This window comes from Canis lupus, chromosome 11 (genome assembly GCF_003254725.2).
Source record: "Canis lupus dingo isolate Sandy chromosome 11, ASM325472v2, whole genome shotgun sequence".
In the NCBI taxonomy this organism is placed as follows: domain Eukaryota; kingdom Metazoa; phylum Chordata; class Mammalia; order Carnivora; family Canidae; genus Canis; species Canis lupus.
The window spans coordinates 54,252,273-54,266,807 of NC_064253.1; the positions used below are offsets into that span (position 1 = coordinate 54,252,273).

Genomic DNA, 14,535 nt, shown 5'->3' on the forward strand with positions numbered 1-14,535 from the left:
ACACAAACTTAGGGAACTCCCAGTGGCCTCACAGAACAGATGCATTTGCAAAGACTCCAACTGTGTATCAGTTCTGACATTCTCTCTTTAAGGGAGGTCTTACAGTTCTCAGAAGCTCACCTTTTCCTTATTCCTGATACTTTTGTATCATTATCTGGGAAGAACCTAAATAAATTAGTAATGCCTTTATATGGACATTGTGGACTCATTTGTTTGCTGAGCCAAACCAAGTCTCATGCCCTGTGGCAGATAAAGCAAAGTCAGCATCTAGCCATCCTCAAAGAATAGTTCACCCTTTGGCTTCCTGGTATCCTCAGAGGCCAGCAAACTAGTCTGGGTATTCCTCTATCTGCCAATTTAAAACAATAAAATTTGCTGAATCCCAGTAGAAATACTGTCTAATTAAAATATGAACATATTTTGCTTGTACATGGTAATCTTTAGTACTCTCTAATCTGTGTCCCAGTGAAATTTAGAAGACATTTAGAATGAATTCCATTGTTCTTAAAATGCCAGAACTGTCAGCTATAGTGGACATTCAAATTTCTTTATTGTCTTAGGATGTTAGCTCAGGGATTCTAAATTAAATAAAAAATAAGTGTGAGTAAAGAGAGTTAGCCAAAACTTTATAAAAATTCACTTATAAAAGATAAATGATTTGGAATGAGGAAATAAAAACAATTTATTAATAGTTCTCTGTGGGCACCAGAACTTTTATTTACCTTATAAACTGAGGCTAGGATGATTATTGTAGGTGGATCAATTTTCAACATCTGTGTATTGCTAACTTATTTTTCTCACTAATCAGAAAATTATATTTTAAAACCTAGATAGTTTTTTATCTTCTCTAAAATGTTCTTTGATCTTACTATTAAGGCATTATCCCAGTGCTCTGAGTAATACAGCTTTAAGCATTGCATATAAACCACTATTGTCCAAAATTCAACCTTTCTTAGTTGCACTTAGAAAATGATTAAATAATAAATTTCATTATTCTTTATGAAGCAAGATCACCCTGATGTTTAAGTTAGGAAGCACCCTTGCAACATAAAGGGAGCAGGATCCCTCTATGGGTGACTGTTGAGCCTACTGGTTATTTCAGGGTTAAAATTTAGAATGAAGTTGTCATAGTCCTGCTTGGCCTAATCCTGCTTACTTCTAAGTCCCTTGACCCCTATAAGCCTCAAGTGTAACAAAGCCTAATGACACAAATACTAGGTAATGGGGATAATCTAAAATGTTAAGCCTTTGGTTAATTCTATCATTTTTTTAATTTAAAGATAATTTAAATCAGACTGTTGAAAAACCAAATGTCACGCCTCCTGCCTCTTACACTTATAAAATGGATGAGGTTCAAAACCGCATAAAGGAAATACTAAACAAGCATAACAATGGCATTTGGATATCTAAGCTTCCACATTTTTACAAAGAGTTATATAAAGAAGAACTTAATCAAGGAATTTTACAACAGTTTGAACACTGGCCTCATATTTGCACGGTACGTTTCTTCTTATTCCTCCCTTCTGATGCCTTCTCCCTGCCCCACTTTCAGATTTTGAGTTATTAATCATATCACCCTTTATCCAGGGAGCATAAAGCACTTAATATAATATTGCTTCATTAATATTTATCTCTAGGATTAACATCTATTTAGAGAAGTATGTCAAGATTGAGGGGCTGTGTGTGTTGTGATTGCTGTTTTTATGTATTTTGTTTTAAATTTGTTTAAGTGCATTTAATAGGTGATAATATGAATACCGTTTTGTATTGAACTGCTTCCAATAGATACTGATATCTTGCCATTTTAATAAGCTGAACTTACTGGTAATAAAACTTTATTGGCCTCAAATTTTACATGCTTGTTATTTTGACTATTTATAAAGTACCTTATTTTAATTTTTAAGTTAATATAGAGTTTGATTTAAAATTTTTACAAACTTCTTTGAAGGAAAAAAATTGACAAGTCAACAGACATCAATTTCTATACCTGTTTCTACTTGAGTCTATTATTGTAATAAAATGATGGGTCAGAATAGTTTATTAGAAATCTTAGTTCAGCCAAGAACAGAGACAATTAGATTCTTAAACTAAAGTCACTGTTAGATGTTTCTTCATGTTTTCATTTAAATAGAAAATATTCAACAATGAAACTATTTTAAACAGCAGAATTAGCAGCTACTTGGTGCTTCTAAGCTTGCAGAATTAAATATGTATATGATTTTTGTTTGATATTGTTTTGTTCCCCAACATTGTTGGGTAAAGCACAGGCCACTGTCTTTTTCTAAGCACCTGGCCTGAAGACAGCATTTTTTTTTTTCAGCATATATTTTTGTAACCACTTTTTCCTCCAGGTCACTGACAGCCATTCGAGTCCCAGTCACTTTGCAGGCAAGAATCCTTCACTCATCTATCCAGACTATTTGTTCACACACCATTTACTGTGTACCTGCATGTACCAATCACTGAAGTAGATGCCAAGAACGCCTTACGGCCACGTCATGTGTCAGACTATACAGTGGAAAGTTGGAAAACAAAGCCAAAGAGCAAACTCTGGATATAGGCCGTTGCCCTACCTATAAAGTCAGGATGTTTACGGACTAGAAGACTGTTAACCCTGACTTATGTGGAATATAGGGATTGCTCTTACAATGGGAATTCTTTTTGGTTACCGTTCATTTCATTCCATTTTTAATCCTTTCTAGGGAGAGTTTTCTCATTGGCTGGAGGTTTAGCAGCACTGATGAGCCTCTCAGGGTTCCTTCATCTTGAGAGGACTTCTGATATTTCACCAGGCTGCTCAATTTAGAGATGTAGGGCCTAGAGCCCCTTCTCTGAATGCATATGAATCTTTTATTTTTTAAATCTATAGACAGTCATAAACTTATAGCATATCTTCAATGAACTTTGAACCTTTTTTGGGGGTTAAGATACACATAAAACTCACTCTAAAGCTTAGATTTAAAAAATTGTCTTTGTAGTAAATTTTTAAAAATTAACTCCACAGATCTTCTTTTTTTTTTTTTTAATTTTTATTTATTTATGATAGTCACACAGGGAGAGAGAGAGAGGCAGAGACATAGGCAGAGGGAGAAGCAGGCTCCATGTACCGGGAGCCTGATGTGGGATTCGATCCCGGGTCTCCAGGATCACGCCCTGGGCCAAAGGCAGGCGCCAAACCGCTGCGCCACCCAGGGATCCCCACAGATCTTCTTTTTTTTTTTAATATTTTATTTATTTATTCATAGAGACACAGAGAGAGAGAGATGCAGAGACACAGGCAGAGGGAGAAGCAGGCTCCATGCAGGGAGCCCGATGTGGGACTCGATCCCAGGTCCCCGGGATCATGCCCTGGACTAAAGATGGCGCTAAACCCGCTGAGCCACCAGGGCTTCCCCACAGATCTTCTTAATTATTGTTTCTGGTTACTTTGTTTCATACTCCATGGTAATTACTAATGTTTGTGTAGCTTGATTTATGGCTTTTGGGGGGAAATTTTCATCTTTGCTAACTATATGTCTGCAAAACCCCAAAATTTCTCTTGCTAGGATTGTGGATGAAAGAGTATCTCTTTGATGTTAAAACTTTACCTAAAATGAAGGGTTTCTTACTAAATATCAGGTACTGAAATAACTGACTTTATTTTTTGGTTGCTCAGATTCATCTTTGTTGCATGATCATGTTCAGGCAGTGAGGTAGAATATGAAAGAGATGAATATACCATCTTTATCTATATGCTGTCTCTCAACTTTGAGTAGGACTGTTTAGATGCAATCATTATAAATTACTAGGGATAAGAATGTGCTTAATGTTAAAGCATTGTGTCTAAGATCCCCCAAACTGCCAGCCTTATTGATGTCTATTAATATTATCAAAAGTGTTTTCTTATAATCTCTGAATATTTTTAGCAGTTTTAAGCAATTATGCCATGGTTATTTTTAGACAGTTTTAAACAGGTATACCATAGTTGTTTTCCCTTTCTTCTGACTTCTTGCTTTTCATCTTGCTGAAAATCAGAAACACTGATAGCATACCCAGGGCTGGTGTCAAATGCAGCACAGAAAATTCTGGGTAAGGAATCCAACATCCTTGTGATGGGCATTGTCAAATGCAGCACAGAAAATTCTGGGTAAGGAAGATTTTGTAGTGTGTATCTCCTAGATATTGCTTATTGTGAAACTGAAGAGGAAACCCAAGTGCAGAATATCTCCTTATTTTCTTAAAGAGTGCTTTCTCCTCCAATCATATAAAACATTCTAGATAAAAAAGATTTTAAAATAAAGTTATGAAAGGAAAACACCCCATTTATACCTATATACAATGGCTATACCATATGTATTTGACAGACTTACCATATATACTTGATAGCCACTTGCAGGTATTTCCACTTGAATATCAGAATGGGCAGCATGAGCTTCTGGGGCCAAAGAGCAGCTCTGAAATTTTACTTTCATGGAGGTTCTAATCAGCTGTGTGCAATAAGCCATTTCACAAGGATGTTGGATTACCTTTTGATGCAGGTGGAAGGAAGCTTTGACTCTGTTGTTCTTAACCTTTGTTCTTAACCTCCAACAACAAAATGTGGACTGAGTTTTTTGAAAGCTGAAGAGAATATAGTCATGTTCACAGTGATTAACCCATTGCACAGTGTTCCTAGGCAACTTGTAAGGGAAGTGGAAATCATGCAGAAGCTGTCCTGGAAAGGCAAAGAGCCCAAGATGATAGGCCTCTAGACCAAGGATACTGGAGTCTGAGAATTCCCACTCAGTCCTAGGAGGAGGATGGTAACACCCCTTGGCTGTTCTAGAATGCTGATCTTATTAATAATGTTTTCCTTAACTGTTGTGTTTGGTTGGGATTTATGAGCCAGACAGTGCCTTGGGTGCTAGGGATAGCAGTAAATCAGACAGACGTAGTCCTTGCCCTTATGACACTTACTGGCCAAAGGAGAAAATAAACATTGAACACATAATGATAAGCCTGAGACTGTATAGAAGAAGTTCCAGGTGTTAAGGAAATGTATAAATAGGAGGGCCCAACTTAGTGTGATGAGTCAAGAAAAACTTCCCAAGGAGGTGGCTGCTACATGGAAACCAGACAGGTGAGCTGAAGTAAGTAGGCAAGGGAGGCAGCTTGTGTCAGAGCCTAAGACAGAAAAACAGGCTTTCTCAGGAAACTGAGAGAATTTCAAAAGGAGAGAGTGGCTCAAGAAGAAAGTCAAGAGGCAAGCAGAAGCTACAGGTCACCTCATGAAAGAGTCATCATTTGGTGGGAACTTAGTGGGTAGCCCCCACCGTGAGGTTACTCAGGATCCAGAGCCTCTGGCAGACTTTGATTTCTAGTAAAATTCTAGATCTTGCAACAGTGACTGTTGAACACCAGAGATTTTGTTGACCTTCCCCACTCTCTGCAATATGGGTAGAGAGCGAAGCCTCTCCATTCCCACATGAGTCAGAATATATGTCTTTATTTAATGCCTTATATAAAGCTGCAGAGAGAGCTGGGTGGTGGAGGGTGGGGGGCTCATCTTAGAGCCAGACAGGAGCACATGCACTCAGCTGAGAATTTCTGCCCCACCTCAGATACTTAGAGAATGAGCACTGGGCCATTTTCTGGATAGCTGGGGCAACGTTCTGAGTTGTCCTGGAGGCACACCAGTCTTTAATTCTGAATATAACATTTTACGAATGAGATCATAAAATTCTAGAACAAAAAAATGTGAGTGATGAAAAAACTGCCCCATTGTACTAATTATACATGCTTTTACACAAAGGTTTTACTATTAATCTGTATTTTTGTTAAATGTCATTTCCCTACCCTTTAGAAATCACTGTGCTTTCAGTTGTTGAGTACTCTAATATAGCAGTCTCTAAAAAATTGTTAAAGTTCTGAATTGCATCAGTACAGCAATTTCTATAATATCATAGAAGGAGACAGCAGTTCTGCCATTTATAAATATATATTTTTATATTTTTGGATGTTCAGGAATTTTTCCTTAATTGTAGTAATTAATTACTACAGCTCATGCAAAAGGAACTGCCCTTTTTTTAACGCCTGGATATTTCTGGGCTGAAAATGAACAATTTGGCTCTCTAAGGAAGTGATCATAAATCACACAGCAGTGATGCATTCTCAGACTTCATAGAATGGATATAATCTATACAGCAATGCCTGCAGAAGCAGCAGTGAAAAGATAAACTGAGGGCTTGAAAGTATAGCCATAATATCTCATTAAAATCCAATTTTGTTTCTCATCTTTCACCAATAAAAAAATATGTGAACACATTGAAACAGTTTTTAAATTTAATTTCAGGGAACATCTGAATTGCAGAAAAGAACAGCATTGTGGTGAGATCGGAATAGAGATGTTGATGTGTACAATGTTGCTGTGCTGGAACTTGAGCCAGAGCAATTGCCCATAGGGCCCTAGAGTGCGGCTTTGGAGTTCTAGGTTTACCTTGTCATTTCTTAGCTGTATTACTTTCAGCATACAAACCAGCTTCTCAGGGCCCTACTCTGCTCTAAAATGTGACTCTATCCATTGCATAGAGTTGTTGGAGTGAAGTGGGACAAACTATAAAAAGTGGTTGCAGTACAATGTCAGACACATAGCAGGCATTTAGGGGAAAAAGCCACTATTTTTTGAGGAGCAGCCCAGCTTAAATTAAAGCAGGTTATAACCCACTGGTAAACGAGAGACATGCCCAGCAAGCTCTACAAAGGAACTTATCTCAGTGAAGATAGAGGAAAAGCTAAAGAAAAAACAAAAGTTTATATTGAAAAAAGATAAAGAGCAGTAGATGACTGAAGTCAAAGGAATCAAAACTCCAAGATGAGGTGAGTTTCTTTTTTTCTTTTTTTTAAGATGAGGTGAGTTTCTATTATCTTCAAGCCCAACCCGCCAAAAGTATTGAGAGTACCCACCTATCCTAGAAGGCGCAGTGAAAGCCACAGCTACCAGCCAAGATCATTCCCAAAACCTCTGCACACATTTAAGCAGGAGAAGATGCCATCGTGTTCCTGAAGGAAACTGAGCAAGAGCCTGATGTCAGGCCACACTGAAGTAAAATGACTTGAAGTCTATCCTAATATAAATAGGTGCAGTCAGCCTCATTAAAAAGTTCTTACTAGGATAAAGGAGTGAGAGGTGAGAGTATGAGCCTTAAAATGTAGACCATCTGTAAAACTACTCATCCAAAATGGTGGAGATAGTTTTTCTGGGCAGATGGTTTGTAAACACTCAGGGGTTACCCTCTACAAGGCACTTTTTTACCTTTACCTTTGATTAAATCTCTGGAATATGCCACAAACACTTGTACTTTCTTAAACAGAAGCAACTAAAGTTGTAACTTTCTGAATATCTTGGCTCAGCATCATTAGTATTGGTAAACTGCTGCAGAGAGGGTGGCAGATGTAGGTGGTGTAGAACATTGAAATGGGTGGGTTAGCTCATCTCTGTATTTTCCTGCATGCAGAGTATGCCTCGTCCACTGCCCTTATGGGCTCCAGCTCCCAACCTATCACTTTATCTTCACTGTGGCCCAGTGGTGCCATTGGGCAGCATTCTCTCATCTCTTTCTCAACTGTCTAACTTTTCCAGCACTTCTCAGCTTTAGCACAAAAAGACAGAGCTCTTAAGAGGGTTATCAACCAATCTTTCTTTCTCTAAACTGACTAATCAGAAGCTATAAACTAGCTTCTGGTCAGTAACTCTTAGATGCTTTCACTGTTGCAAGGTACTCAGGGGTCTTTATTCACTGCTGAAGTTGAGATTTTAAATTGGTTTCTTTCTGAGTTCATAACCTGGCTAATGCTTGGAAGAGCTGGGAAGCAGGCCTCTGGGTAAATGTAATTTTACTGTACTGTCTCAGGTTTGTATTGGCTGGTGACCATATAAAATGAAATTTAGAACTTAAAGCTTCAACACAAAGAACCAGTACCCAGTGGAAACAAAACTGTGGCTGGATGAGACATATACAACTGTTTTGGAAATCTTTTTGATTTAATTGGACAATACCAATTCTGTTACAGAAAATTCTAATTCCATGAGAGACAGTAAGTTTACCTCAGTTGCTCATGCTGCAGAGTTAGCAGATGAGCTTTCCATAGACTCAAAGGATTTGGGCTTCAAGAATTTAAGTTTACAAGTAAAATTAGAAAGGAGGAAGTAAAAACCTCTTATAATTAAGAAGAAAGGTTCTAAAAAAAAAAAAAGAAGAAGAAAGGTTCTAGGTGCATAGGATAAATACTTTTATTTGTGTGAACAAATGGGGTTCCCAGAGAAATTGGTGTTTGAAATCCTTGGGCCTCACATATACCAAACCCAATATGTCTACTTTAAACTTGCAAAATCCCAGAGGGATGTGAGAGAAGTATCTCATTGCAATTCCAAATGAGGCAGAAATCAAATTAAGTATAATGAACTCATGGGGTATAAAAAGTCTAAGGCATGTTAGATACCAGAATCTTCTGATGAATGCCAAAGAAGGTAGTTTAAACTCCATAGTGTAGGGAGTTAATCTTTTACGTTACCTACCTGTCTCACCTGTTGAGGGTGAGGGTGAGGTGGAGTAAGTAAAGGTGTGGAGTTCCAGGTCATGCCACTTCCCAGACTGGTAGTTTTTTGAGTGGATATCCTCTTTTGAGTTGCAAGAAGCCATGTGGACAGTTGGGGTATGGGGCTTGTGAGAGTTATTTTAGATAAGTAAGAAATTCCACTGAAATAGGTTTCTACCATCCATTTCAGAGAAGGTGTTGCAGAAAGTTGAAGAGAGGTCTGTAGGCAAAAAATGAAGGTGGGTCCAGAAAGCTCAGCTGGCTTTCCATGTGGAGGACTGTCATGTCTTAATCAAAGATTACATTAATTGAGATTCTATATGACAAGTGAATAATTCACATAGAATTCTTATTTCTTCCTTTGCTCCCAAACTGTGTTTCTCAAACCTTCCCTGGATACTGCATTCTTATATCTTATTAAGTGTCTTAAAAGCACAGTGAGAATTGGCATTTTAAGATTCCAGATTTAATTGGCATTTTAAGATTCCAGATTTGAAAATGTGAATCTCAAGACCATTGAGAGCAGAATGAGAAATGGTCCAGACATTTATATCCCTGAGGCTTAAAATTAGGGACATAGATTGTGGCTATTATATAATCCACCATCCAGAAGGTCACAAGGTGTCAGCAGGAGTTCATCAATGATGGCTGGGAATGCCAGAAGATGCTAAATAAACATGGACTCAGTTGCCTCTACTTTCATTGATCCTTGAGGTTTTTTAGTCATGGACTTTTCCCCCAGTAATCAAAACTTTTTTTTCAAAAATTTTTTCCTTTTTATTTTCTTTTATATATATATTTTAAAAGATTTTGTTTATTTATACATTAGAGACATAGAGAGGTGGAGAGATAGGCAGAGAGAGAAGCAGGCTCCCCACATCAGGAGCCTGATGCGGGACTCCATCCCGGTATCTGGGGATCGCGCCCTGAGCCAAAGGCAGATGCTCAACCACTGAACCACCGAGGCATCTCCTCAAAACTTAAACACACAGAAGAATGTGAGGAAGAAAACCTAATGTTTTATACTTGTGTTAATATTCATCTTCACGTATCACCTAGAATATATAATCGGACTAAAAGCAATCTATTTAATATTAAATTGATGTCTTTTGACTTTTTCAAGTTGTTCTTGGGTAACAAGACAATATCTTCTTTATATACACATATTTAGGTTCTTTCTTCCTAAGCATTATATAGCAAATGAGTAGATGTCAGTGTTCTTTACTAACAAGCTGAGCTATCAGGAAGAAAGCTAGGAAATATTTAGACAAAACTAAAGAATACATTAATATTCTATTCTTCTTAGGAGAGGGAGGACTTCTTACAACCTTGTATTATTACCTTAGTAGTCTGGAATACTCTTCTAAGGGCTTAAATTGCAACTAAGGAATAGCTGAATAAGATCTGACAATAGGGGAACATTTTAGAGGGCTGTGAATGCTAACTTTAGTCTAGTTAAAGGTTGAGACTTATTTTTTTTAAGATTTTATTTATGTATTTGGCAGAGAGTGAGACAGCACAAGCAGGAGGAGCAACAGAGAGCCCTCCCTGTAAGGCTCAATCCTGGGACTCAGATCAAGACCTGAGCCAAATGCAGACGCCTAACCAACTAAGTCACCCAGGTGCCCCAGAAACTTTTTAAATAAAGGGCCAGGTAGTAAATATTTTCAGCTTTGTCATTGTTGCCCACAGTCTGGCACAACTTCTTGACTCTGCTATTGAAGTATAAAAGCCATACACAACACCTAAACAAATGGGCATGGCTGTGTTCCAATAAAGTTTTATGTACACTGAATTTCATACAATTTTCACATCATGAAATAATTTTGATTTTTTTTCAACCATTTAAAAATATAAAAATCACATTGGCTCATGGGCAAGACAAAAGCAAGTTGTGAGCTGCATTGGGCTGCAACTTGTAGTTTGCTGACCTCTGGTCTAGTAATAGAAAGGCTTAAAACTTGGGGGTGGGGGGGTGGGGGAAATGGTGCCATATAGCAGTTCCTCTTCTCCTATACAAACAGATGCTGTTGAGCCATGCCTCTCAGAAATATTACACAGATAAAATTAGGGATTGAATGACATAAGTGCCAGGCATTTTTATCTCTTGTTTCGTTGAAGGGACAACTTTTAACTAACTTTCTATTTTGGTGATTGTAAAAGCTGCACCTTATCTCCAGAGGGTCTTTTTCTAAATAATGGAAAGCTAAGGGTTTTCTCAGGATACTGCCAGAAGAAGAAAAACAACTAGCTCTTCGGTTTTGTCTAAATATTTTCTAGATTTCTTCCCAGTGGTTTATTCCTGACAGTTCTGATACCTAATCACAGCTTCATCCCACCTTGTATTCAGTCGATATTATAAGCTGTTGCTTTGGATTTGACAGAGAACTAAGTAAGATGTGTGGTTTACAGGGCAGAAATTCTCATGATTTTGTAGGGTTGTTGGAGGCCAGACTCCAACATAAGGAAAATTCATGCTATTTTATTTTCCTCTTTATTTCTGAAATGTGGCTCATGAGTTATTTGTAGATGAAGGAAATGCATTAAATCTTAGTAGTTGAGAAGAGTAAAATGTACACTTTGTGTTCTCTTAATTTGAAAACAGTGTTGTCCTCATTTGAAATGCATTAATGTGTTTTCAGGTTGTCTATAGCCATTGAGATATCTGTCATTTGCTTTATTTAAAAATTTCAGGTGGAAAAACCTGGTAGCGGTGGTCAAGATTTGCTGCTTTATCCAGCTAAGAGAAAGCAGCTTTTGAGAAGTGAACTGGATGGTGAAAAAGTGCCTCCATCTCCACTACCTGCTCCAAAACAAATACCACCATTAAAAGGGTGTCCAGCAGTTATGCCAGGAGACTTTAAAGAGAAAGTCGCAGAGCTGCTGACAAAATACTCAAGTGGTCTTTGGGCCAGTGCACTCCCCAAAGCATTTGAGGACATGTACAAAATGAAATTCCCTGAGGATGCCTTAAAAAATCTTGCCTCACTTTCTGATGTATGCACCATAGACTACATTTCTGGAAATCCCCAGAAGGCCATTCTCTATGCTAAACTTCCATTGCCCACTGACAAAATCCTGAAGGATGCAGGGCAAGCACATGGCGATTATGATATCAAGTCTATGATTGAGCAAGAGTATTTGCAGATAGAAGAAAACATTGCCAAAAGTGTTGATACCTTTCTGGAGAATACAGCAGTTCCTCCGTTAATCATCCCAACTGAGGCATCCCCATCTGTATTGGTGGTTGAACTAAGCAACACAAACGAAGTGGTTATCAGGTGGGTTTTATTTTCTAATTCTTTAGGACCCTGGTGTATTGTCACTTGGCTATTTTTCCCACAGATGCTGGGAGTTGAGGAAGAATAGTATATTCTTAGTTCTGTAGAGTTACAATGAAATATAATAACAATTCTTGTTTTCATATCTTGCACATTTCTCTCAACTGCTAGAACCTTTTTGTGTTTGTATCTCTTAGATTAGTTCTTATTCTTCTACGTTATGATTATTTATGTACATTGGTCTCTCCCAGTAGACGGTGAGCATCTTGAAATCAGACTTTAAAAATATCAATCTCTTCATACATACTTAATATTTGTTATATTTGTTAAATATACATCCGTTCTTATGAGAAAAGATACTTAGCAGTTTTAAAAATTGGAATGATAGTGTGCTCTGAATGTGAAACAAAATTTATGTTGAAAACATGATAACTATATATGTCAAAAGCAATACCTAATCCATAGAAAAATTAAGTCACCCACTAAGTAGGTAATACTATTTAACCTGGGACTATGTAGCATTTCATAAATGTCAGAACATCTAAGCACTGCCTACCTAGTATGATACATCAGATTAACTCTTGGAGCCAAAGGTACTCTCTGGTTTCTTGGGCTTTTTGATAACAGTCATTGCCAAAGTGGCTGGTGATAACTGAAATTACAAAAAAAAAAAAAAAAAAAAAAAAAATGGTCCAGACACTTGATGTGGACTTTTGGAGAAAATATAGAATACATGAAAGATATTGAAAGACTATAATTTATAGTTTCTGACTCTGGATAAAGAATGGGAAGCAGTGTAATAGCTGGATCTCAGAAGCACCCAGAGTGGTTGTGGACAGAAAAGGAAAAGGCTAAATCAGAATAGTATCCAGGCTGCTTCAACCAAAATGTCCCTATGGTTTGGACTGTTATTCCTCCAGAGAATCATTGCTAAACTGGGAATGCCCTAAAGAAAGACCACAAAAAATTATCAAGTTCCTTCAGTGGAAGAATAGATAAAAAATATTAAGTTCTTCTACTTAAACAAACTGAGTGGATAATGAAGTGGAATCAAGTGTCTTGGTATGTTCAAAGTAAAATGTACAGAGGCTTTACAGAGGTCTTGTTTGGTACAGCAGTTGGAAATGAATAAACCTCTTATTCTAAGATGTGGTACAGCCTGAAGCTGTAAATGGGTTGTTGAGAGTTAGAGATCCGACTGGGGTTCACTAATAAATTGAGGTAGAGGAAGGTTGTTGAGGAACATGTTGCTAACTTTATCATTATAAAAAAATTTAAACCTGCCTCCTTGGCAGGATCCTTTGGTGTCTGATACTGTTAGTTGTTGGTTCCATTGTCCGACCAAGCACCCAGCACTGGGCTAGACAGAGCATGTGATTTCTGGTGTTCTTACCAAGGGATCGCAGGATTCTGGATCCAGTCCAGGACTGTAGTAAAAGGGTTCTCATCTACTTTAGGATGATGGATCCAGGTCCTCAGATTATTTAGACCCCCTTTTCCAGTGTGAATTTGAATCCTGGAATCCATATTCTACCGTTTAGCACAGTGGCTGGCAACCAGGAAGTACAAGGGGTACTGTGTCCTGTTGGGTTGATCCTAGGTCATTGGCAACTCCCCCCGCCCCCAAACCCCAGTTCCAAAGACTTAGATTCCAGCTGGGCTGAGTCCTAGTGTAGATTTACATCTTTACTCAGGCAGACAGTAGTAGGCTCTAGAAACTGGGCCTGTGACACTCTGAGGTGTCATGGCGGAACCCTGAGACCAAATATGGGAATCCCTGGTCTCTGGTTTCAAAGATTAACTCTGTAAAGCCTTGTATTTATGGCATACCTGAGTTGGCCTACCTGTCATTCTTTGCCCACATGCTCAGGTAATTTGGAGACAATGCAGGACCTCATTCTTGTCACTTCCCACTATCAAACCAACTGTAACATCATCCTCACCCCAAGCCGTGTAGCCACTCATCTCCACTGGTTGCTGTAGAGAGCAGATTTTATCCTGCTTCTCTCCCCTGGCCCCATCCCTAGCAGGTGCCCATGCCCAGCAGACTGCCAGGTCACAGGTTGCTGCCCGGGCTTCAGCCTTTTGGGCTCCTAGAGCTGTAGCAGCACTAAACGGAGCCCCTGGGAGACTCTGGGTCCCAGGAAATGGGCACATGGGTGGAGCCGCAGACCTCCCAGGAACGTTGGGAGCTGAGCGTGCAGCTGCACTGCAGGCAACACCTTCACATTCGTAAAGTTCAGTCAACTGAACCCACACAGTGTGACAAGGCTTCTTAGCTTCTAGAGTAGATAACATCCACATAGTATTTGGTTTTAAAATAGCCATTGCCTCAAAAGAGGCGTTCTTTCCGTTTTGTGCAGGACTTTGTAAAGCTTTTTTTTCCTCGAACAAATAGGTTGAATAGGGTATCTTCTGTCTTGCTTATAGTTACTAAGAATGCATGACCACATTCCCAAGGGAATAGTTTCTTAAAGCTACATAGGACCACTCAGGCCCTGAGTAAAAGCTAGAACAACACTAAGGGCAATGTGCTTGTGGCACGTCCCCCATCTCCACAGTCTGTGATTCTGGTGCTGTTACAGCACCGTTCCAGCCAAAGACGCTTCATCCTATGGCCGAGATAGCTCCTGCTGCAGGCCCCAAACTTAGTTTGCTGGAGTTTACATCCTGGAAGGCAGCCTTTAGTAGAATTGTCCCC

The 14,535-nt window shown here is 38.6% G+C and overlaps 1 protein-coding gene across 6 annotated transcripts in view; it reads left to right on the forward strand.

Moving 5' to 3' along the window:
• Positions 1 to 14,535, forward strand: part of TDRD7 (tudor domain containing 7) — a 72,760-nt gene that overhangs the window by 29,014 nt on the left and 29,211 nt on the right. For all 6 annotated transcript variants that reach the window (XM_025432259.3, XM_025432260.3, XM_025432258.3 and 3 more), the window contains 2 exons: positions 1,281 to 1,498; positions 11,248 to 11,834. In XM_025432259.3, coding sequence (XP_025288044.1) covers positions 1,281 to 1,498; positions 11,248 to 11,834 — 805 coding nt within the window. The remainder of the gene's footprint in view (positions 1 to 1,280; positions 1,499 to 11,247; positions 11,835 to 14,535) is intronic.